We start from the raw sequence: 26,523 nt of genomic DNA, 5'->3' as shown, positions 1-26,523 counted from the left end.
CTTAATTATCCTTATAGTAGGGATAATAGTTACTGACAAAAAGGAAGCATGAAAGTTTAACTATCACTGAGTCTGCTAGAACTTTTTATTGGGGTTAGTAATGATTAACACCTTTAGTAAAATAGAGAAAAATCTATAGGTACTTAAAAATCAAATCAAAATTATTAACAGGCTCAGAGAAAATGCCAGCTTCAGCCCTGGGTGGCTACAATCCCTCTTTAATGAATTCTAATCTTCTTTATGGAATTGTTTAGCCCCTTTATTAAGCCCTCTTTCGCTTATGTCTTGTATTGATATTTGAACCCTGTATACTCAATACTATAACTCTAGTTGTTTCTTCTTGCCTGGAAGCAATCAAACTCCAAATGGTGATACAAACTGAACCACACATGGACATGCCATTCTTCTGAGGACCCTTAAGTTGACCTCAGAAGGCGCCCTAGCTGCTATTCTCCATCCAATGCCCTTTTTCAGCAGAAGTAGTCAAAAAGAGTCACTGCCCAAAACCACTTAACAGCAAGTTAGTGTGATATCACCACAGGGAGGAATGTGGTAGGAGTTAGTAAGAAATCAGATAGAGAAAAGGAGGTCCTTAGGAAGTTTTCATTTTTTAAAGCATTTCCAGAAAAGTTTCTTGTAAAGCCCCATGTCCTAGGCTAGCAAACTTTGATATGCAAATGTTGGCCATTAGAAACTGGGTTCACCCAACATGGTGGTTCCCACCTTCTTGCCCTTGCTGCATATGTTCCTGGCAACATGGCCACCCCCATATATCCCCACGTGTGTAGAACATCATGGTACCCTGCATTTGCATATTAAAAGACTAGGGTGGGTGGGCCAGCTCTTTCTCATGCTATGTGAACGACAAGCCTAGTCAAGTAGATCCCCTGAGCCCTACACAAATCAAACACCATCTCCTCTAGCTTCTGCATATATACCTGGCTGTTTTCTGTGGCAGGTGGGGACCTCCTCTTTCAGCTTTGGAGACCCCCTCCCTCTGTCTCTGTACAGGGTAGCTTCTTCTTTCTTCCTTTTCCCTTCCTTCTTGCCCCTTATTGCCTTTTAAACTCTCTGCTCCTTAAAAGAAACCAATGAGAAAAAAAGAAAGAGAGAGAGAGAGAAAGAAAAAAAGAAAGAAAAAGAAAGAAAGAAAGAAAGAAAGAAAGAAAGAAAGAAAGAAAGAAAGAGAGAAAAGAAAAGAAAAGAAAAGAAAAGAAAGAATCTGTATGGGAAAGAAGCCAAAAACAGTTTTAAAAAATTTTTGGTGCTCTAATCTCATAAAAATACATACTTTTATAAAATTGTAGGTACATACTGTTTGTACTCAGAATTTCCATTTAACATTATTTTACAAGAACTCAACTAAGTGCTGGAGCTATGCAGTTCCAATCCTTATTCTGTCATTACATGACATATGACCTCAAGCAAGATACTTCAGCATCGTGTGGTTCACTTTCCCATTCATACAGAGTGCAGGGCCCGATGCTGCTTACACACTTACACACACATTTGTACATATCACTGTAGTGCACATGCTTGCCATTTTTAATGGTTATAGTGTTTTAAGGGGCTACTAATTATGATGAAATATAGAGCCACGGGGAGAATAACAGAAATAGAGGAGTAAGAATACATTTACCAGCACATGCAAGTGAACTGACACCAGAAGACCAAGAATGAAACAAAACAGCCTTAAAGTTTTAGAGACCAAATAAAGGTTTAGCAAGAAAAACTAGTACTTAGATTTGAATGAAATAGATCCTTAAGATTAATATTTAGATCTTACCAGAAACCTACCTTAAGAGATGTGATGGGAAAGGAGGGCTATTAGCTTATAAATGCCATATTTATCAAGGCATGTAATGCTTAAAACACAATATATTAGGTATACATCTAGTTGCTCTCTTAATTGCCCTCTACTTAACCCACTTGGCAGATTAACTGATAAATTCCATTCCCTTGCAAATGTTCTGATGGCCTTGTCACGGGTCTTTTGGAGCTAATTTGCTTTCTAGCATGCATAACACGGAGGTGTTCTCTCCAATCTAGGTGAGATATCTTGTGTTAGAAAGCAATAAAAGAGTAGACAGTGAATCTCAAAAGGATATTAAGAGCTACTTTAAGGGCTGCACCTGGCCAAATTTGGGACAATCTGAACATCAGAAACAATGATCATAAATGGCTGTTAACACATTGAATCATCTGTTATCACTGCAGATGAGAGCACCAAATTCTTTACTGGTAATTAAACTCCAACACTGGTAATTAAGGGAAAATAATTGAGACTGACTCTGCCTCTAGTGCATTCCTAGTTGATGAGGGAAGGCTATACAAGAATGCTACTCAACAAATGTAAAATAAAATTATAAAACTGTCATTTTGCGAACACTGATGAAACAATGGATTCAGGCAAGGATCACCATTGGTTACTTTTTACCAGGTAAGAAGTTGTTGGCAACCAAAATATCTATATACTGCCAGTGTCATTCCACAAATCGTTAATTGCAATAGGAAAAACTACCTTTATATTGGGAAGATATGGTGGTTACCACCTCAACTGAGTGATCCATTGATAGTGAGTCAACCTGGTATTATTAGTGAGACTTTTGATATGATGCACTATGAAATACATCTGTGAGGTGTTATCATTAAAATGTTTAAAGAATCCAATCAAGCCTTTTGCCCTAAGGTCTAATTTATGGAAACTACAAGGGGTACAGGAACAACCCACATGTAAATAATCAGTTCAATCCTGAATGTGAGACATTCTTCAAGACAACTGACCTGCTCTCTTAAAGAGGAAAAACCAAAGTGGGGACGGTTCTAGATAGATGAAACAGACACAAAAATCAAATACTATGTGTGAAAACTGACTGGATCAACCAAGAAAATCTAAACATAGACTAGGTCTTTAGATATTAGGGAATTACTGTCCTTTTTTTAAGGTACGTTATTGTGGTTCTGTAAAAGACTGTCCTGATTTTTATGAGATGCATGCTTTAAGTATTTAGAGATGAAATGTCATGTCTGTAAGTTACTTTCCAATCTTTGGTAAAAAAAAAAAATATGGCAAAATGTTGGTTTTTAAATCTAAGTGGGTATGCAGTTCATTTTATTATTTTTAAACTTTTCTGTATATTTGAAAACATAGTAAGTTCTGGAAAATAAGGTTATTTGCTAAAAACTGAATAATTTGTAGGTCAGACAAATGTAAAAGTGGGAAAAATACACAAAGATCTAGGGTTCTCCAATATTGCTAATCTGTTATTTTATAAGGGCATCAATTGCCTCTGTGTATCTGGAAAACTTTATAAATGCATTATTTACATAAAACATACAAAGGCAGGAAATAAACAGTAAAGCAAAGAAAGGTGCTATGGACTTTAACATGCCACATGCTCAACCAAGAGAAATATGTGTTGTGTGAGGGATGAAGCAGCATCAAAAAAATAAGATTTTCAAACAACTGTTATTTAAAAAAAACATAACTATATAAGCACAGTTTGAGTACTCTGTAAACTGTACTTTGTGCAGAATGATACTATGAAATCAAGGTTAACTAATGTAAGAGAAAGGGAAATAAAGTTTCTTAAAGAAAACATTCAACAATATAGCCTTTAGGATGCTAGGATCCCCCAGGTGTATTCTTCAGTTCCTGTTTGTAGGATAGTTTTATAAACAGTAATGTCCAAAGAAAGTTGCATGGTTAATACATGCTTAAATTGGTATTTATAGTATCAGAATTGATATCAATTTCCCCTCATTTAGCTTGGAAAAATCTCCTGTATAGATGCCCCGTGAAATCAGATTCACTATTTTTAAGCAGTTTCCAAGTAAATGTTATTTGCTGAACATTTCTTTGATATATGCACAATAGTATTTTTAGTTATATCAATTTTCACTCCATGCCAGTCAATTCTACTTTATTACTGAAATCTAATTTATATAATTAATTATAAATTAAATTATATAAATAATTTATCTAATTTATTCATTCAATAATTAATTCAACCATATATTGACCATGTGCTATTATTCGAGGGACTCGAAAAACAAATATGAGCACAATGAAATCTCAGTTCTCAGAATATGGCCTTATATTCTGGTAGTGGAATACTGTAAATATGAAACGCAATGGTATTTTTTTTTACCTATTTCTATTTGCATTTCTGCCAGTTTTCTTTTTATGTTTAGAACCCACAAACCCAGTTATCATTGTTTAATGATTAATGTGTCCATGCTTTTTACAATTAATTTTTTCCTGACATGTTAAGAGTAATCTCTATTTTTCTTGTATGTATGGAGTGTCAGGCTTCCATTTATTCCTTAAAAATAAGTCATTTTGTTTTTAGTTTAATAACTAGGCTGAATTCTTTTTTATTTAGCCATTCTCCTTCCATAGGCAAAGCAAGTCCAATTATTTTTCATGTTATAGGAATTATCTACGTATTTTTCCTCACTCCATTAAAATTTCACCTTTTCCCCTGACCCACATTTTTCAGTGAACTCAAATCTATTTTCCATTACTTATTTTTTTCTCACATTATTTATATAGCTGCACCATTACTTCCACTTCCTTCTCTTGGGATCTAGGTACCATTTGGCAACCCATTTTAGCACGTTGCTTATGCTCATTCCATGACAAAATATCATGTCACTTTCTCATTACTCTAGAAATCTTTCTGTTGTGTAAATCACCTATGATTTTCAGCATTGTAACAAGCCTTGAAAGGATCCAATTAAGAAGTCTGGGACCTGAGCATAGTAGATACTCAAGAAATGTGTTTCAATGGAAGAAATGAACTTTCCATAGTAAAATAGTCACAGAGAAACCTAACATATAAATTTAGGAGTCAGGTGAAAAAAATGGGAACTGTATACCTTATACCTAGTTTTTTCTGTAAGGATGACCTTGAACATCATAACCTAGTGAAATCAAGGCTTACATGTATTAAAAATTCATTTAAACTTGGGGCATTTAATTTTTGCCTGTTTAACTAAATCTGTACACATCTAATATTATATACACATTAGTTTCTACTATATCTTTCACTAAGCCTCTCTTTAATATTTCAGTATCTGAGGGAAGGTGTAACTAAACAGTGATCACATAAAAATCTTTAAGATACTTTCAACTGTTTTTTCAAACCTATTGGCTCCATATGGCAGTTATGGCATAACAGGAGAAGGAGAAGCGAAACAGGAGGGAATCCTTTACATATTTTAAGGCTTCAAAGCTGGGAAAAAATAAAAGGCCTGAAAGCAGCTTTCTCTTTTCTGCAATTTTAAGATTACTCTCTAGTGTGACATCTCTACTTGATGGACACTTTCCCAAGTTACACTCATAAGGCCTCATTAAGATGTATAGTTGACCCCTGAACAATATGTTTGAACTGTACAGATCCACTTATACTGGATTTTTTTTGTTCAACTGAACAGAGTTTTAAAGTTATTATTATTCAGGGATGGGAAACCTGCGTAGATGTAGGGCTTTTCATATACACAGGTTCCGCCAGGCTGACTGTGCAACTTGAAAATGGGTAGATTTTGGTATACATGGGTGGTCCTGGAACCAATTCCCCAAGTATACCGAGGGATGACTGTACTTGAAATAAGGAGTTGATGAGTTATGTTTTTAAATACCCTTCACAAGGTTTCTTTCTGTAATGAATTAAACTCATATCAAATAAAGGTTAAGAAGTCAAATTTCCTTCTTAAATTTCACATTAAATCTAAATAGGTTATATCCATACCACTAATGCTGATACTTCTGCTGAGTGGTATCTAGCACATTGCACTTCTTGGGATTTCTTCTGAATGTTTTAACACACAGAATGCACAAAATAAAATTGAAATGAAGTTGTAAAACCTAAATGAAGTTTCCCTTATCCATTAATTACGATGTTTGGCACCTGTATGAACACGTTGATGCTGAATGAGGTTTGTACTCTGGGTGAAGGTTTTACCACATATACGACATGCATAGGGTTTCTCTCCTGTGTGAATTCTCTGGTGTTGAATAAGGCATGTTCTCTGGCTAAAATCCTTATCACATTCATTACATTTATAGGGTCTCTCTCCAGTATGAGTTCTCTGATGTTGATTGAGTGATGAGGAATAAATAAAAGCTTTCCCACATTCATTACACTTATAGGGTTTCTCTCCAGTATGAATCCTTTGATGCTGAGTAAGATTTGCACCTTGTCTATATGCTTTCCCACATATATTGCATTTAAAGGGTTTTTCTCCATTATGAATCCTCTGATGTTGAGTAAGGTGCACACTCTGGCTGAATGCTTTCCCACACACATTGCATTTATATGGTTTCTCTCCAGTATGTGTTCTATGATGTTGAGTAAGATTTGCACTCTGGCTGAAGGCTTTCCCACATATATTACATATGTATGATTTCTCTCCAGTATGAGTGGTTTGATGTTGAATAAGGGTTGAGGAGTGAGCAAAGGCTTTTCCGCATTCATTACATTTGTAACACTTCTCTCCAGAATGAATTCTCTGATGTCGAATAAGGTAAGTACTCTGACTAAACACTTTCCAACATTCATTGCATTTATATGGTTTCTTCCCAGTATGTATTTTTTGATGCTGAAGAAGGTGTGTACTCTGACTGAAAGTCTTCCCACATTCATTACATATATAAGGTTTTTCTCCAGTATGAACTCTCTGATGATTAATCAGTGATGAACTATGACTGAAGGTTTTACCACATTCCAAGCATTTATATGGTTTCTCTCCAGTATGTGTTCTTTGATGGATGGTAAGGTGTGCACGCTGACTAAAGTCTTTTCCACAGTCATCACACTTATAGGGTTTCTCTCCAGTATGAATTCTCTGATGTATAGTAAGGTGTGCACGCTGGCTGAAGGCTTTACCACACTGGTGGCATTCATATGGTTTTTCTCCAGTGTGCATTCTCTGATGTGCAATGAGGGATGAGATATGCCTAAACTCTTTCCCACATTCTTCACATTCATATGATTTCTCTTTGGCATGGGTACTTTGGTGTTTCAGAAGGGATGGGTATTTTCTAAATTTTTTCCCACACACATTACACTTGTAAGGCTTCTCTCCAGGAAGTATTTTCCTATGTACAATACCATACGAGACATGATTGAAGGTTGCCCTGCCTTCATTATACATAGTTTTATTATCTAACTGGGTATCAAACTGTACAATTAGGTTTGAATGCTTTTCAAAATTATTTCTATATATATCATATTTACTAAGACATTCTTCGGTAGGATCATCTTCTTGTGAAAGGACTGACTTCAAACTGAAACCTCTTTCATTAGTGGGAATTTTCCAGAAGCCTCCTGGGGCTCGCCTCTCTAATCTGTCATCATAGTCATATGAGTCTTCTAATTTGATGGTCTTGGTTTCTTCCTTTGTAAGTTTAGACATATCCTCTACTGGAGTACATGCTTGGGCTTTAGTTTCCCATTCTGAAGTAAAAAGAATACAAAAAGTCATTTATTTGGAGAAAGGAAATTGGTAAAATAGAAACAAAATAATAAACATGGATAAAGTGCCCAAAGAGAATGGCTCTGAAAACCTCATCATCACGGTCTTTAAAACTTGGGAAAGGAGACAAAAAGGGCAAAAAGAAAAAAAAGGCGGGGGGGAGACTAGGTTGGTAAAAACAGACAGGTTCTTCATATTCAACATGGGCACAGAGGGAATAAAACAGATTAGGTCAGGTGACAGAGCTAAGAGAAGTCAAAACAGTGATAACACTGTGTGGGATAACTTGGGATGGCCTCATGGATTAATTTATGTAATGGGTTCATAAAGTAGACATGCTGACTCTCATCACTCTCTCTTCCAATCTGCTCTGCAGAATCCCACATAATATTCCTAAAGCAATTTCACTGAGTGCTTTCTATGCTCAAGTATCTCTAGTAAATCTCCCACAGCCTAAACAATGGTTCTTAAAGTACAGTCCTTACACTAGCAGCATAAGCATCATTATCATCTAGAAATGTGTTAACATTATTGGGTGTCACCCAGATATACTGAATCAGAAACTTTGGTGGTAGAGCTGAGTAATTTGTTTTATTAAGCCCAGCAGTTTTGCTATATACCAAAGTTTAAGAACTAGTGGCTTAGAGGATTAAAGTTAAAGAAAAAAAGTTTAAAATACCTCCACTTGGCATTTGGTCCCAAAATAATTCAGGCCTTTCTATTCTATTCTTTCTGATAATACAACTCATATTCAGCTTAATTTAAAGCTATCCACTACATTTTTTTTTTTTGAGACAGACTCAGCACCATCTTGGCTCACTGCAACCTCTGCCTCCCAGGTTCAAGTGATTCTTGTGCCTCAGACTCCCAAGTAGCTGGGATTACAGGCATGAACTACCACACTCAGCTAATTTTTGTATTTATAATAGAGACAGGGTTTCACCACATTGGCCAGGCTGGCCTTGAACACCTGGCCTTAGGTGATCTGCCTGCCTCAGCCTCCCAAATGCTAGGCCATGAGCCACCACACCCGGCCTAAAGTTATCCACTACTTCTTCATAATTTTCTCTAGATGCCATGCTAATCCTACTCTGTAGGCCTTCTTTTATGATGATTTTTCCACCTATTAAAAAAGGTGTTTATAGTCCAGCTCATGTTTCTCTCTACGATGCTTCTCTGAATTTAAAATACAGATTAAAGGCCAGGCTCTGTGGCTTACTTCTGTAATCCCAGAACTTTGGGAGGCCAAGGCAGGTGGATCACTTGAGGTCAGGAGTTTGAGACCAGCCTGACCATCATGGCAAAACTCTGTCTCTACCAAAAATACAAAAAATTAGCCAGATGCGGTAGTGTGTGCCTGTAGTCCCACCTACCTGGGAGGCTGAGGCATGAGAATTGCTTGAACCCAGGAGGTGGAGGTTGCAGTGACCCATGATAGCCCCACTGCACTCTAGCCTGGATGCCAGAGCAAGATCTGTCTCCAAAAAAATAAAATAAAATACAGACTAGGTTGCCTTTCTGTAGGTCAACCTATAGATCAGTCATATAGGAAGTTGCCTTTTTTATAGGTCAAAATAGCTGAATGTCAGGAACTTTATATGGTTCAACCTAATATACTATTGAGCTCATGACATAGCTTGGCTTTATACGAGTATAGTCATGCATTGCTTAACAATGGAGATATGTTCTGAGAAATGTGGTGTTGGTTGATTTAATCATTGTGTGATCATCATAGAGTATACTTATATGAACCTAGATTTTACACACATATATATATATATATATATATATTTTAAATATGGAAAGCTAAATGTCCCAGCACTATTATTATCAGTCATTTCCCCTACTTGATCTGCAATACGAATATCAAGTGCTCATATGCCAGGTTTCTATATATGCTTCATTGTCATCTTATGGGACCACTGTCATACATGCATTATGTCATTGACCAAAATATCATTATGCAGCACATGACTGTAATTCACAATTCTGTACATTTCTTATATTTCCAACCTAGATGAAAATTCTGGAAATAGCTTATCCTTCTTTTACATTTCCTTTAGAAAATGATCTGAGACTGGACATGGTGGCAACTCAAATGAAATGGTAAAATAAATGACATTCACATATAAAAAGGTGAACTCAAATGAAAGCGTACATGGATATGCATGCACACACATAACCAAACACAGGAACACACACACACACACACACACATACACACACACCCCAAACCAAAAAGGTTGACCCTCAAACTAACCTGGCTGTAATAAGGCAGCCAAATATGTATTTGTTGGTGCCTGTTACGTTTCTTGTATAATTATTTAGCACAAAATTAAAGTTACAACCTCTTTTTCCTTTGAAACCAGGTGGGAAACATAACTTGAAAATATCAAGAATTATATTAATATAATTTAATCAAATATAGAATTTATAATAAAGCAAAAATGGTACTAAATACTTCAGAAACTTTCTAAGAGGCAGATCACAGTATAATACCTTTATATGCATTCAGTTGAGTAATATGCAGTAACTAAAAACGACAGCCACATCCATCAGTAAGGGACTAGTTATTAATAGAATAAGAGATAACAGAATATTGTTAACTGATAATTAGGTAGGTCTAGGTACATTGACATGAAAAGTTGTGCAGGGCATATTAAGCGAAAAAAAAACAGGTGTATTAAAAAAAAGTGGAGCAAGATCCTATCTGTGTAAAGATATGCTATTTGTGTTACAGACAGACATAAGACAGACACAGACACAGACACACACACACACACACACACACACACACACACACACAAATAATCTAAGGGGAGAAGGTCCTGGTCATGACTGAAGGAAGAGGGACACTTATTCTTTGCTTCCTGTACTGTTTGAATTTACAAACTACTTTTTAAAACTTTTATTCAAATACAAAATCATAGTTTACATCAGAAATGTTTAGGAGTAATGTTAAATGAATCAAGTATCATAACAAGCATGAAAACATATCAGAAGTGGAAAAAGATTACCAAAATGCTAATAATGATATTATGGGTTTTCTAGTTTCTAATTTTCAATAAGTTTGCTATATTACTTTTATTGCTGTTTAGTACTAGTAAGTAGTTATATTCCATTCCAGTAGATGTAGCAAAATAAGAAAAAATTTTTAAAAAATGGAAAATAGTTGTTACTTTTTGAAAGAAAAAAATTTATGAACTTTCTCAAACCAGGATTTGTTATTCCCCTCCCCAAAAGAGAATGAGAATGTGAATAGACTGTACAAGTAGGTGTGACTATATACAAAAAAGATGAGATAATACCAGACGCTGAGTTCAACTTCTATGTAATCACTATCAGCCTATGACAGATTGTAATACCTAACTGAAAAGTAAAGTTATAATTAACAAGCTTAAAGTGACAAGACTAAATGATAATAATGAATAAATTGCTACTATAAATGCACCATTTTAAACAAATTAGTTTACTAAAAATTCTGAAACAGATCATTAAGCAGGACTTAAATATGTGTTTATCACTAAAACCAGAAAGGATTGGTTAGAAGTTTTATCTGTTGGTTAAAAGGACAAAAAGTGGCATAATATTTCTAAATAGAGGAGATTAATGTTGACTCAGGTAGTCAAGGAAAGCTTCAGTGGGGGAGGTGTGACTTGAATTGACTTCAAAGAATGGCAAAGTACTGTATAAAGAACTATAAACCATAAAACCTAAACATAAAAAAACCATAAAAGATGTGAGACAGTAATGGCCATCAAACTAACACTACTATTCTGTTTAATTACCAAAGTTTCCATTTCCTGAAGTGTGACTAACCTACCTCCTGAAGTACCCTAACCAAAGCTTGGTTTATATATATTCAACTTACTATATATCTTTAAGCTGGCAAGAAAGCAAAAGTCTCACAGGCTAAAAATTAAGTAAAAGCAGGAAGGCAAGACGTCAGTAACAGCTCAAGTTGACTGCCTGAGCTAGCCCCTCAATCATGTTTGATGACCTTAAGCTTCCACTTTGAGGGTACAAGGGACTATGGGGCCAGAAGACAAAGCCTGGGGCCCAGCCCAGGAGAGGAGGCTGACAGCAGTCCCTTGAACAGAGGATTACACATGATGTAAGAACATGCTAGGCTAGAAAAACAAAACCCCAAAATCTCAACTCTACAGAAGGAAAAAAGGAACTGTCTTTCTCAGTCTTGGTACTCTTTGGAGGGAGAAAATTCTCCCCTCTCCATATGTAGAACCATACATTGCCCTTTTTTCAGGATTCACAGCCCAAATTTGTGCTCTCTTATGATCCAAAAAACTCCTGACACAGAAGTTAACTTAAAGTGATTTCAGACTGCAAGTATCACCCAGAAGACTATCCTGACTCTAGTCTAGGCTTATATCCATTACACTATGTATGTTTTCTCAGTGCCTTGAGTGTGCTGAATTTGTTCCCCAGAGAATTTAGTGTACTGTAGGTATATTTTGTATTTTTCAAACTAAGGCATATAAGGCCATAAATTATAGAGAAGAATTAGCTTTTAAAGTTTATGACCCTTTAAATACCTAATGACCAAAGTTAATTCTTTAAAAAAGTGAAACAATTCACTCTAAAGTAGTATATCTTTTTTTTTTTTTTTTTTTCCAGACAGGGTCTTGCTCTGTCACCCAGGTGGGAGTGGCTCACTCCCGGGCTTGTTTCCTCTCACTTCAGCCTCCCTAGTAGCTGGGACTACAGTCATGTATCACCATAACCAGTTAATTAAAAAAAAAATTCAGTAGAGACAGGTCTCACTATGTTGCCAGGCTTGTCTCCAATTTCTGAGTTCAAGCGATCTGCCTGCCTCAGCCTCCCAAAGTGCTGGGGTTACAGGTGTGAGCCACTGTACCTGGCCATATCGTGTCTGTCATTATTGTTGTATACTAGCATCCATGCTGATGGACATATAAGAAGTCAGTGTTTCAGATTTTAAAAAATGGAGTAATGGCTGGGAGGTGTGGCTTACACCTGTAATCTCAGCACTGGAGGCCAAGGCAGGCGGATCACTTGAGTCCAGAAATTGAGACCAGCATGGGAAACATGGCAAGACCCTGCCTCTGCAAAAAATACAAAAATTATCTGGGTGTGGTGGCACACACCTGCAGTCCCAGCTACTCAGGAGGCTGAGGTGGAAAGATAGCTTGAAAGAAGGAGATGGAGGTTACAGTGAGCCATGATGACACCACTGCACTCCAGCTTGTGTGACAAGAGTGAGACTCTGTCTCAACAATAGCAATAAAATAAAATAAAATAATAAAATAAAAAATGGAATAACAAAGCAAGATGCAAGAATATACATAGTATACTTCTTTTGTATGCAAAAGAAGATAATGTATTAATAACTTATTTTTGGAAAGAGAAACATAGGAAGTATTCACCAGAAACCAGTGATCATGGTTACCTATTGGGAGTAGGTGGGAAGAGAGCAGAAGGAATGGAAATGTATACCTTTCTATATAGTTTTTGACTTCTGAGCCATGGTACTATTTTTACATACTCAAAAATGTAAATTAAAAACAAATTTAAAAAGCAAGAAAACACTATCCTTAGTGGTATATAATTTAAGAACAAAAAGGACTTCAAAGAAATCTTAAACTTTCTAGACTCTTTCTATTGGTAGTAGTACTGATGTAAATTTGAAACTATTTTTGTGCATAACATGTGATATAGCAAATAAGTAAATATACTGATGTTACTAGAAGCTAGGTTATTCATTGTATGAGAAAGGAGATACAAAATGGAATATGGAAATATATAAAATGGAATATCCTTGTAGTGTTAGATTTTAATTGGAGTTTAAGTATGAACTCATGACTTAAAATAACTAACACACACATATACTTCCTAGCTCTATCCACTGAACAGAAGAAATGATACCCATAAACAGTGAATACACTTATGGCCCAGATCTTAGTTTTTAAGTACCATTCCCTAGTAAAATGAATCAGGGTTCCTTGGAGAAATTCCAAGTCTAAGGTAAGCATAAGGTGAGCCCAAAGAACATGTGGCTGTGCCAGAAATCAAGGAAATGGTTGAAAACTAATTGGGACATGTCAAATAGATGCTGAACTTCATTTGATGTTAGAGTGCCCATATTTGGGATAACTGAGCATCAAAAACACAAAATAAAATGTAAAAACTGGAATTAATGGACTAATAATAAATAGATACACACACACACACACACACACACATACACACACATTTTTTCTTTGAGATGGAGTCTCACTATGTTGCCCAGGCTACAGTGCAGTAGCGCAATCTTGGCTCAGTGCAATCTCCGCCTCCCTAGTCCAAGCGATTCTCCTGCCTCGGCCTCCCGAGTAGCTGGGACTACAAGCATGTGTCACCATGCCCAGCTAATTTTTCTATTATTATTATTATTGTTTTAGTAAAGACAGCGTTGGCCAGGCTGGTCTCAAACTCCTGACCTCAAGTGATCCACCTGCCTTGGCCTCCTAAAGTGTTCGGATTATGGGAGTCAGCCACTGTGCCTGGCTGACTAATAATATATCCAATTTTTAAATTTTCCATTAGTCCACAGTGGTATATACATAAAAATGGGGTGAGGGAGGAAGAGCTAGTTTTTTGAGACAAAGTCTAGCTCTGTAGCCCAGGTCGTGCAGTGGTGCAACCTTGGCTCACTGCAAACTCTGCCTCTGCCTCCCAGGTTCAAGTGATTCTTCTGTCTCAACCTCCAATTAGCTGGGTTACAGGTGCCTGCCGCTACACCCAGCTAATTATTGTAGTTTTAGTAGAGATGGGGTTTCATAGTGTTGGCTGGTCTCGAACTCCCAACCTCATGATCCACCCACCTCGGCCTCCCAAGGTGCTAGGATTACAAGTGAGAGCCACCATGCCCGGCCAGAAGAGCTGTTCTTTAATGAAAAATGCTATTAATCATTTAGAAAAGATGACTGTGGCCGGGCACGGTGGCTCACGCCTATAATCCCAGCACTTTGGGAGGCCGAGGTGGGTAGATCACGAGGTCAAGAGATCGAGACCATCCTGGTCAACGAGGTGAAACCCTGTCTCTACTAAAAATACAAAAATTAGCTGGGCATGGTGGTGTGTGCCTGTAGTCCCAGCTACTCGGGAGGCTGAGGCAGGAGAATTGCTTGAACCCAGAAGGCAGAGGTTGCGGTGAGCTGATATTGTGCCATTGCACTCCAGTCTAGGTAACAACAGCGAAACTCCATCTCAAAAAAAGAAAAAAAGAAAAGATGACTGAATTAGAAAATCACCATTTTGTGGCTGGATGCAGAGACTCATGCCTATAATCCCAGCACTTTGGGAGGCCAAGGCGGGAGGATCACCTGAGGTCAGGATTCAAGACCAGCCTGGCCAACATGGTGAAACCTCATCTCTACTAAAAATGTAAAAATTATCTGGATGTGGTGGCATATGCCTATAATCCCAGCTACTGCAGAGGCTGAGGCAGGAGAACTGCTTGAACCCAGGAGGTGCAGGTTGCAGTGAGAGGAGATCATGCCATTGCACAGCAGCCTGGGCACCAAGAGCAAAACTCAGTCTCAAAAAAAAAAAAAAAAAAAAAAGAAAAAGAAAATCACCATTTTGCAACCAGCAATATAATATTACAAAGTCCATCAAATGGATGCTAAAAAATTTAAGTAAAGAATTATCAAGGAATAGTCATGTGACTGCAAAGTATCACTCTACAGACTACTTATTAGTCACAAAGAATGCACCTTTAAAGAGGAGAGACCCTGTAGACACTGCCTTAACCAAACTGAGCATCTCCAATGATAAGACAAATTACTATTATGTACCTCCTGAGGAAATGCAATGGAAGATACTACACATCACCTTTCAAATATTCTTGGCAGAATGTTTAACCTGAATATCTTTAGGAAACAATGAGGCAAATCTAAACTGTAGGTCATTAAAAAAAAACTGGCTTGCCTTTAAAAAATGTCAATGTAGGCCGGGAGCAGTGGCTCACTCCTGTAATCCCAGCACTTTGGGAGGCTGAGGCAGGTGGATCACGAGGTCAAGAGATCGAGACCATCCTGGTCAACATGGTGAAACCCCGTCTCTACTAAAAATTCAAAAAATTAGCTGGGCACGGGGGCGTGTGCCTGTAATCCCAGCTACTCAGGAGGCTGAAGCAGGAGAATTGCCTGAACCCAGGAGGTGGAGGTTGTGGTAAGCTGAGATCGCACCATTGCACTCCAGCCTGGGTAACAAGAGTGAAACTGTCTCAAAAAAAAAAAAGTCAATGTAATGAAAGACTTTTTCAAAAACAGAAAAAAGCCTGGGGAACATTTCTCTGTTAAAAGGGACTAAAGATAGGAGATAAGCAAGTGGAACATGTGATTCCTGACTGGATCCTGTATTGGGGAGAAAAATATCTACCAAGGATGTTTTTGGGACAGTTGGGAAAATCTGAATATTTGACTATACATTTAATAACACTCATATAAATGTTAAATATCCAGAGTGAGAGAATGGTATCATGTTTACGTAGAAAAATGTTCATGTTCCTAAGAGATATTTAGGGGTTGTCATGATGCCTGTAACTAACTGTAAAATGGTTCAGTGCAAAAACCTTTGTATAGAGATACAGCAAAAGTGGTTAAATGATGATAATTAGTGATTCCAGGTAGACAGTACATAAGTGCATGTGTAGGTTTTAAATCTTTTAAAATGAAGTTATTGCAGAGGGAAGAAGCAAGGAATGAGAATTAAAAAGTCCATGAATAAGAAACAAGTTCAATAATAAAAATATGAAGATATAAAAAAAGAAATGAGGAAGCTCTTTACATACTCATTTGGAAGGCTTTTCAAGATACACTTTTAAGTTAAAAAGCAAGGTACAAAAGAGTATGTATAGTATGCTACCATTCATATTAAAAATGGAGAAAAACTATTTTTATATTGACTTCATGTGTAAAAAATCCAAAGCATAATAGACATTTCAAATAATTGCTTATTGCCACAATTTTAACCTGGAGAAAACAACTGTTCACATTTTATTACCTGACTTCTACTTATTGTGGGAGGACAGACTTCTACAGCAGTCACATACTGGGGAGATGTAGGAACTGGGTGTATGTGGTACTCAGGTGGGACATTTTATATATATTTTGCTTTATACATTTTTAAGAATTTTGAATCTTATGAATATATTATATTTTTAAATAATTTAAAAGTAAGGAAGGAATGATTTACAAAAGATGAAGGCAGGGGGATGTAGGAATTTGTCAGTGAACAGAATAAAAGAAACTCAAAAAGAAGGTTTAACACTGAAATTTTTAGGGGGCATTCATGTATGTTTAAATATAGAGGAAGTGGAAAATGGCACAATGAAAGCCCTATACAAAGCTCTAAGAGATGGGATCTAGAGGTCATGTAGAAGGAGAAAATGAGAAGAGACACAGGGAAAAGGTCTAATAGTGATGTTTGGAAACTCTTCCTGAAGAGGCCTACATAAGGAAGCAATGCCAAACAGCTTAGTGTTCTTGACAGGCTTGAATGCCTTTGCAGAAAGTAAGCTGATCATATTTAAAAAGCATATCTCACCACACTTAGGATATAAATTCTGAAATGCAAAGAAGCTCATGTGCTTTTTTGTTTCTCACCTGGACTAGGGCCTTCTAAAATTTCTTTTATCACCATCCATGGTTCTTCCAGTATGGGAATCACAGTTGGTCTGTACACTGTAAGTCCTGTTCAGGAGAAATATAATAAATTTTATCCTGGAGATAAACAGTTGCTTGAAGTTTTATTACCAAACTTCTGCATATCTGGGAGAATGGACCTCTGTAGGAAAATGATACTTCAGGGACGTGATCTAATACAAGAATTAGGCTTTTGGTTGTTGTCCTTTTTGGAGATAGGATAAAAATTTCCTGTTACTGAAGAGGATATGTGCATGGAGATCATGAAGGAAGAAACCTTCCCTTAGAGTAGCAAAGACCAAGCAAGGCAGCATCAGGTGGCAGCACTATGAAGCTGTGCATCCGTTTCCAATGTTTTCTCAGTTGAAAACCTTTCATTTGGGAAACGGGAGTAAAATAGTCACTTTTGTGCTAGAATGAGGTACAAACGTTTATTTCTAGACCCCATTTTTAGCTAAGCATGTGTGAGGCCCAACCCATTTTTAACAACAGGTGTAAGAAAGATACCCTAGTGAACAGGCTAGGAGGAGGAGGGCTGTAAATGATTCTTACCCAGAGAAACCATGTTCCAATAGTTCTGTAACGTCACAGTCTTGTATAATTCCTTTTGTACAGGACGCATTAACTCCCAGTCCTCCTGGGTGATGTCTACAGCCACATCTTTGAATGTCATTGATTCCTAAAATATCAAATGTAATTAAACTCAGTTCAATAACTAATGGCAAAGGGGACACTTATAACACTGGGTGTATGTATGGTGGGGGAGTGTCACAGAATCTTTTTTTTTGAGACGGAGTTTCACTCTTGTTACACAGGCTGGAGTGCAATGGTGCAATCTCGGCTCACCACAACCTCTGCCTCCCGGATTCAGGCAATTCTCCTGCCTCAGCCTCCCGAGTAGCTGCGATTACAGGCATGCGCCACCATGCCCAGCTAACCTGTTGTATTTTTAGTAGAGACGGGGTTCACCATGTTGACCAGGATGGTCTCGACCTCTTGACCTCGTGATCCACCCGCCTTGGCCTCCCAAAGTGCTGGGATTACAGGCGTGAGCCACCGCGCCCGGCCCACAGAATCTTAAGCTTTAGTAGGATCCTAGAAGTTGTCTAGTCAAAACCTCCCCCTACATATGGAGAGCCCCACAGCATCTCTCCATAACCCTAAAGGGAAGTCTGAAAGTAGAGTGGAATTTATTTTCCCTTGGCAATCCTGCACGCATTGGTGGCAGCTCCGTTTTTTTTAAAAAAAAGGTTTATTATTATTATTTTTAAAAGAGACGATCTCTGACACCTGTGCTGGACTAGTGCATGCATTGGTGGCAGCTCCACTTTTAAAAGGAAAATATTTATTACTATTATTTTTAAAGGAGACAAGGTCTTACTTGGTCACCTGGGCTGGAGTGTAATGGTGCAATTATTGTTCACTGCAGCCTCGAGCTCCTGGGCAGAAGAGATCCTCTCACCTCACCCTCCCGAGTAGCTGGGACTACAGGTGTGCACCACCACATTTGGCTAATTTTTAAATTTTTCTGTAGAGATGGGATTTTGCTATGCTGCCCAGGCTGTTCTCAAACTCCTAAACTCAAGTGATACTTCACCTCAGCTTCCCAAAGTGTTGGGATTACAGGAGTGACCCGCCATGCCTGACTTGAGTTTTAAATTTTAAACACAGATGACACAGAGTTGAATGATTTTGATTTTCAAGCTATGCTTTAAGAATAAATCCAACATGTTATAATTAAAATGTCAAGATATTTTTATGTGTTCTATGATTAAATGCAGTCTTTCTTTTAAAAAATACAACAATAAACACAGTGTTGAGTTGCTGCACCGTTAGATACATTTCACAATCTGTTAAGGTTAGTGCCTTTCTTGTTTGCTCTTTTGTTAAAAATGTAATATTATTACATGATTCTCTTTTTTTTGAGACGGAGTCTTGCTCTGTCACCTGGCTAGAGTAACTGGCTTCCCAAGTAGCCATGAGCCACCACACCCAGCTGATTTTTGTATTTTTAGTAGAGATAGAATTTGTCACGTCAGCCAGGCTGGTTTCAAACTCCTGGTCTCAGGTGATTCACCGTCCTCAGCCTCCCCAAGTGCTGGGATGACGGCTGAGATGATAGGCGTGAGCCACTGCACCCAGCCGCATGTTTATTTTTTTATATAATTGTATAAAAGGAGGCCAGGTGTGGTGGCTCATGCCTATAATCCTAGCACTTGGGGAAGCCAAGGCAGAAGGATCACTTTGAGGCCAGAATTTAAGAACAGCCTGGGCAACACAGTGAGATCCCATCTCTTAAAAATTTTTTTTCTTTTAAATCACTGAGATTTAAAAATTCTATTAGGTTTATAACTTAGGAAGAACTGATAACTTTATAATATACAAGGTTTCTTTCATATTCTACAAAATATTAGACATGAAAGTATTATAATATTTATATTATGCTTATTTTTAGATATTTTAAGTTTTTTGGGGGTTTGATACTGGAAGCATTTATTTCATTTTATCATCTATCTGATTTCTACATGTATGTATATATATATGTGTGTGTATATATGTATATATATATATGTGTGTGTATATATGTATATATACATACGTGATTAATTTTTTCATGTCATTTTCCGTAGAGTCATTTTATCCAATTTTTCTTAGTGTTTTTAACAGTTTTTCCCTTGACTTTGTTAGGTTTTGCAGGTAAATGTTCACATAATCAATGAATAATCATTTTAACTTAGTTACCAAAGGCTTTCCCATTTCAGAAAGACCAGTTATATTTTTACAGTATATTTCTTTTAAGGTAGCTAAAGTTGCCATTCTGTAAAATTTAGATTCATGGCCAGGTGTGGTGGTTCATGCCTGTAATCCTGGCACTTTGGGAGGCCAAGGTGGTTGGGTTACCTGAGGTCAGGAGTTCAAGACCAGTCTGACCAACATGGCAAAACCCTGTCTCTACTAGAAATGCAAAAATTAGCCTGGCGTGGTGGCATGCACCTGTAACCCCAGCTACTCCAGAGGCTGTGGCACAAAAATTGCTTGAACCCAGTAGGTGAAGGCTACAGTAAGCCAAGATCATGCCACTACACTCCAGCCTGGGTGATAGTGTGAGATTCTGTCTCAAAAAAAAATATATAGACTCATGATCAACAGTAGTATCACAGAATGCATGGCCTTTAACTACTTGCTAATGAGGAAAAATAATAGCAATAATTGTCTATTAATTGCTTAACCATAATCCAGCCCAACTACAAGTCTCATAAAATTTACTACTCACAATCTAAGAGATAAATTCTATTTATGAGAGTAGAATAACTCAGGCTAAGAGTGGTTAAGTATCTTGTCCCAAATTGCAGTTCCAGTGGTAGAGCCAGGAACCAAAACCTAAATCCATCTGGCTGTGGAGGTCAATCCCGTATCCCATGTGTGATATTGTTGACAAAGTCAAAGTAAGGAAAGACGTATCAAGGGAAGGTAAGGGAAGCCCCTTTTCTTTACCGTACATTTACCTACATTAACAGTCAAAGACAACATAGGAGAGAAACTGAGGCTTAAGTCCTTGAGAGAGCTTTTGGGGGCACAGTAGTTACAGGGCCAGGACAGAAAATGTCCTCACACACTAAGAAGGCATTTTAAAATCAGAAAAGATAGACAAACTCACTTTGGTCACCAAGTCATTTAGCCACCCTGCCTGGAAAGCATGTTTTCCTCTGAGGTCTTCCTCTGGGGTATCTTGGGAAAGGGTAGAGTTTTGAGGAGCTAGAGAAGAGAAAGAGGTCATGAAGGAGATTAGTCCTTTTTGAATAGCTTAGGAAACCCCTCATCAAATGGATGCCTACACTTTCTTAAATTGAGAAGTAAGAAGGAAACCAAAAACAGCACTCCTACTTCAAAGCATCAGAGGAAAGTGCCAATGACTTGTCCTAAGACATCAAAACAGACTTCGAAAACAAGCTTGCTCTAAAAGTCTTAAGTATGAACAAAATTCACTTTTTTTTTTTTGAGATGGAGTCTCGCTCTGTCGCCCAGGCTGGAGTACAGTGGTGCAATCTCAGCTCACTGCAACTTCTGCCTCCCGGCTCAAGTGATTCTCCTGCCTCAGCCTACTGAGTAGCTGGGACTAAGGTTTGCACCACCATGCCCGGCTAATTTTTGTATTTTTGGTAGAGACGGGGTTTCAGCATTTTGGTCAGGCTGGTCTGGAACTTCTGACCTCGTGATCTGCCCGACTCAGCCTCTCAAAGTGCTGGGATTACAGGTGTGAGCCACCACACCTGGCTTTTTTTTTTTTTTTTTTTGAGAAAGAGTCTTGCTCTGTCACCCATACTGGAGTGCAGTGGAGTAATCTAGGCTCACTGTAACCTCTGCCTCCGAGGTTCAAGTGATTCCTGCCTCAGCCTCCTGAGAAGCTGGGCCTACAGGCTCGTGCTATACGCCCAACTAATTTTTGTATTTATAGTAGCAACAGGGTTTCACCATATTGGTCAGGCTGGTCTGGAACTCCTGATCTCAGGAGATCCACCCACCTCAGCCTCCCAAAGTGCTGAGATTACAGGTGTGAGCCACTGTGCCTGGCCCAAAATTCACATTTTAACTAAATCCTTATGGGATATTAAGTTTGTGAGTTGTCTCTTAATAAGGGAATGTTTTCTCAACCCTTTCTTCCTTTACTGGAAGTATTTTATTGTAAAATTCTATTCACAAAATAAATGATTTGTTAGTAGAATGGTGCAAACCTCTGCAGGTACTTTCTGAGGGCTCACACAGTGGTAATTTGGTTGTGCCTGGTCACTCTTTCAAGACATTTTTCCTGGGAGTTTAGATAATGTGCTTGTTCCCAATCAATCTGGAAGGAGAACACGATGCAGGATGGAGCTCATGTTAAAGCCTTGTTCTGACTCACTGAACTTTGTTCTCCCCAGTTTCTTTCTTTTTAAAAAATGCATCCTGGACCTCTCAGTGTTCTCCCCAATTTCTTTAAAAGAGCTGCTCAGAGGTGCTAGTTGTCTTCTTTAACCACCCAGGGATTCCTCCCCTCTCTGCTCTATGATTCTCACCTTCCTCTTCTAGAATCTGAGTCAAGTCCTCCACCAAAGTCACTGCTTCCTCGCTGCTCTCTGGATATTGGGACTTTACCCAAGTCCTAACCTCACCAGGCAGGATGGTCAGGAATTGCTCCAGCACCAGCAGTTCCAAAATTTGTTCCTTTGAGTGAATCTCAGGTCTTAGCCACTTAAGGCAGAGCTCTCGGAGTTGACTCAATGCCTTTCGAGGACCAGCCAGGTCTGGGTATGGAAAATTCCTAAAATTCTGTCGACAGGTCTCAGTGTCACGCAAGAATCTCGAAGTAAGGATTTCCTTCTCAACATGGTAGGGTCCACTCTGAGCCTTGTCTGACTTCCACCTTAGAAGGATTTGGGAACGTGAAGAACTGTTCATCCTCTTGCTTGAGACTAACATTGCTACAGATAGGAGAGTCAGTCTGGCAATATCCTTTATTTCTCCAGTAGTGAGGCAACTGCTTGAAGTCTCATGCTAGAGTCACAAGGACACTATATCAAAGGCTGCTGCAGCCGAGGGCAGAACAGAATCAAGGTAGAGTTAGCAGCCTTAGTGACAAATTCTGAGCCCAGAACTTGCAGGGATGGATAAGAGACCCTGAAACACAAGCATGGACCACAAGGTCAAGAATTCCTTGCATGCTCTACTATATATATATACACACAGAAACACTCGCAGTGTGCATAGATGAACAAACATAAGCTTCACCTTGTCTTCCTCCCCTATATCTTTAGACTTGTAAGGAAACTGCAATCTGCTTGGGGTTGGTGGGGGATGGAGCTGCTATTAAAAAGGTAGTGTCAGAGGCAATGACTCAAATAATCTAAGCAAAATGACACATTAAACCTCTAACCTGTTAAAAAAAATTAAACGTTTTTATAGACAAAAGTTTCATTATTTTAGTCACTGATGTTACAGAAGCTGTAATGACTGAACTGGCTCTCGATAATAACAGAGCAAATCTGTTACTTGGAAGAAACTAGGAGAATTTCTTCTTAATACAGTGGTCAAGGTTCCCAAGGGAACTGTCAAGGGAAAGGGCGAGCCATTTATCTGCTTTGCATGTTAATGCCAGCCGACTCTGGCCTGTCACTATCAAAGGGCTGGGAAGACAGCAGGTTGGACTGGAAAAGAGTAGAAGAGGTTGGTGTGACTTGAAGCCCTTTAAGTGGGTCTACAGGAGACAGTTCCTTAAGGATATATTCGAAACCAGGATTCTCGAAGGAAACGTTAGAACTGGCCTGATCTGGAGAACAGACACTACCTGTGCCCAGGCTCCAGCTCCGAGCCCTGTTCAGGCATAGTCGTGCCGCCAAAGCAAACTGTTTACAGGGCCCTGCAGAGGAGATGCGACAGCCTCGCCTGGCCTCCTGTCGCCACCCCTTCCCGGCCAAGTCCCTTTGCCTCTTACTCCTCTTCAGCCGCAGGGTCGAGGGCGAGGGCAGCGGGGGAGTAGGGGACCCTGCGACACGCAACGCTGGGACTGGGCCCACAGCAGCCTCCACCCCGTCTTTGCCCTCCCGCAGGCCACGAGCACGGGCGCCCGCGCGTGGACGGGCTTGGGCTGTCACTGACCGCGCGGACACTCGCGCGCGGCGCCCAGACATCAATACCTGTCGCTGGGACCCGGCCGACGGGCAGCCAGAGCGGCCCTAAGGCCACAGGCAACAATGGCGGCGCTGGCACGGGCGCCTGCGTGGCGGGCTTAGTCCCGCGCGGCAGCGGGTCCTCGGGCTCCGCCACTTCCCTTCCCGGCAAAGCAGAGCGTGGCCCGGCCAGGAGTTGCACGTTCCAGCCCGGTCCTGAGAAACCCGGCCCAGAAGCCCCAACGCCTCTGCTTCGCCGCGACCTCGCCTCGGCGCCACTGCGCATGTGCGCCGGGAGAACGCTGCGCGCCCACAGAGCCAATCGGAGACCGACTTGCGGCCTCCCCCTCCCGCGTCTCTGGCCCTGGACCTGTCTCCATGACAACCACCTCCACCCATCGCTCTGACTTGCTTGTCAGCCTGCGAGGTTCCGAAGGGAACTTCAGTTTCCCTGGGCAGACGCAGGTCTAGCAGAAGTGTTGGAGGCCGGGGAGATTCCAGCAGCTGGAGGAGGGCTAGGGAGTTGAAGCCCCGCTCTTATTACCCGGAGAAAACCCGGTGCCAGATTTCCTAGAGGAAGAATGGGCGGGGAAGATGCGGATCTAAAGGCAGAAAGACCTAACTTGCGGTTTCGGGCTTTACTGTGCATACATATTAACTGTTAAAGGTTCTCACTTCCTCCTCAGGAATTTGATTCTGAGACTCTCAGATTGGGGAGGGGGGGGGACCCATTTTTCTTTCTCTTATTTTCTTTCTTTTTTTCTTATTTATTTTTTTTTTTTTTGAGACGGAGCCTCGCTCTGTCACCCAGGTTGGAGTGCAATAGCGTGATCTCCACTCAGTGCAACCTCTGCCTCCTGGGTTCCAGCGATTCTCCCGTCTCAGCCTCCCGAGTAGCTGTTATTTCTAAGAGACACAAAACAAAAATACATACAAATAAAAGGATATAAAAACATATTCCAGGTGTTCCCGTTATCTAATGCTCTATTAACAAACCACCCCAAAACTTAGTGGTTTTGAAGAACAATCACCTTATTAGGCTCATAAATATGGTGAGGAATTTGGAAGCGACCGGAGTAGTTGGGCCTTTGCCTCAATGTCTGTAGCCTCCGTTGGGATGATTTGATGGCTGGGGGGGCCACTTTCAAGATGGCTTTCCACTTACATGTCCACCACTTGGGAGGAGATGGGTTAAAAGACGAGCTTGGCTTGAATTTGACCAGAGCGCCTCAATGTGTTTTCTCCAGCATAAAGGACTGAGGGCAGCTGGAAGGAATTATCACATGGTGGCTCTGGGCTCCAAGAGTGAGCATTCCAGTGAGCAAGAGAGAAGCACAATGGCCAATTATAACACTGTCTTGGAAGTCACCTAGCACCAATTCTGTCAGACTCTTGGTCAAAGCATTCACTAGCCTGCACAGATTCAAATGAGGTGGAACCCTGTGGGGTTGGGGGAGGACTGTCAAAGAGTCTTAGTATCATCACTCCAGGAACATTCTAACAAAAAGAAAGTTGGGGAGTGTGATGGTCTTTTGATCTGTCAACTTGGCTAGGCTACAGTCTCTGGAGTTTCTTCTCCATCAGTGTGCAACAGCTTCTAGCCTGCCTTTCCTGATGGGGTGCTCTTACAGACTTTGAACTTGCCTAGTCACCTCCCTCAATTGCATAAGCCAACTCCTTGCCACAAGTATCTTAAATATCTACTGGTTCTGTTTTCTGGTTGAACCTGACTGATACAGGTAATAATCCTAATATCAGCTATGTTAGAATTTGAGAAGATCACAAGGGAATAAATAAGAATGTTTGATGGAAAAGATATATTTATCATAAATATACAGCAAGTCCCTAACAATAAGGCCTCAAAATATACAAAGCAATAGCTGACATACCTGTAGGGAACAAAACATAAACCAACAACGGAAACTGGAAATTCAACACACGCTATAGTCACACTGTAGTGTGCTGCCAGGATCCTCCTTCCAGGCTGAGGCATCCATTCCCACAGCTGCTGGCTGAGTAGCTGCTGATGGCTCACAGCTAAATATTTCCTTGGAAGTTGTCCTCGCTGCAGGGAGCTGCCTCTCACAAGTCACATCTTCTCCCCAGGGGAAGTCCATATCCAAAGAATGCTCAGTGCAGGGTTCAAAGACCTGGCTTCCTGTCTTCAACTTGCAGCCTGTATAAAGGGCCATCTTGGCTTAAGAATTCCCTGTGAAACCAACTGAGGCCTCTGTTGCAATCACACAGCATTTAAACCTATTCCTCTGTCCAGTTCTTCTTATATCACTCCTGCATAGGCATTTTTTTCTAAAGAACACTACCAAATAATTGACTTGCATGAAATTCTCCATCTCAGAATGTATTTCTGGGGAATCTGTCCTGTAATAGTTGTATCAGCAGTTGTTCTAGGAAAGCAAACTCTAAAATGATTTTTTTTTGAGTCTTGCTCCGTGGCCCAGGCTGGAGTATAGTGGCGCAATCTCAGCTCACTGCAACTTCTGCCTCCTGGGTTCAAGCAATTCTCCCTGCCTCAGCCTCCCGAGTAGCTGGGATTATAGGTGCCTGCCACTACACCCAGCTAATTTTTGTATTTTTTAGTAAAGACTGAGTTTTGCCATGTTGTCCAGGCTGTTCTTAAATTCCTAACCTCAGGTGATCCACCTGCTTGGCCTCCCAAAGTGCTGAGATTACAGGCATGAGCCATAAAATAGAATTTTGAAGCTGAGTTACCT

General features: G+C 39.6%; 1 protein-coding gene across 5 annotated transcripts; it reads right to left on the bottom strand.

The window, feature by feature from the left end:
* Positions 1–4,176: 4,176 nt before the first annotated feature.
* Positions 4,177–24,081, bottom strand: ZNF287 (zinc finger protein 287). Of its 5 annotated transcripts, none has more exons than XM_008996767.5 (6): positions 23,470–24,081; positions 22,202–22,802; positions 20,806–20,903; positions 17,700–17,826; positions 17,109–17,195; positions 4,177–7,460 (listed from the first exon to the last, which is right to left on the bottom strand). In XM_008996767.5, exons 2-6 carry the CDS (start codon positions 22,602–22,604, stop codon positions 5,893–5,895), a joined length of 2,283 nt encoding a protein of 760 aa, XP_008995015.1. In that variant the 5' UTR covers positions 22,605–22,802; positions 23,470–24,081; the 3' UTR covers positions 4,177–5,892. The 5 variants fall into 5 exon arrangements, with proteins under 5 accessions (XP_008995015.1, XP_078229316.1, XP_078229318.1 ...); XM_078373190.1 differs by having other exon boundaries at positions 23,819–24,081; XM_078373192.1 differs by lacking the exon at positions 20,806–20,903.
* Between the last annotated feature and the right edge of the window lie 2,442 nt (positions 24,082–26,523).

This window comes from Callithrix jacchus, chromosome 5 (genome assembly GCF_049354715.1).
Source record: "Callithrix jacchus isolate 240 chromosome 5, calJac240_pri, whole genome shotgun sequence".
NCBI classification, from domain to species: Eukaryota; Metazoa; Chordata; class Mammalia; order Primates; family Cebidae; genus Callithrix; species Callithrix jacchus.
The sequence above is the reverse complement of the archived record's forward strand: the minus strand, read 5'-3'. Positions and strand labels throughout refer to the sequence as shown.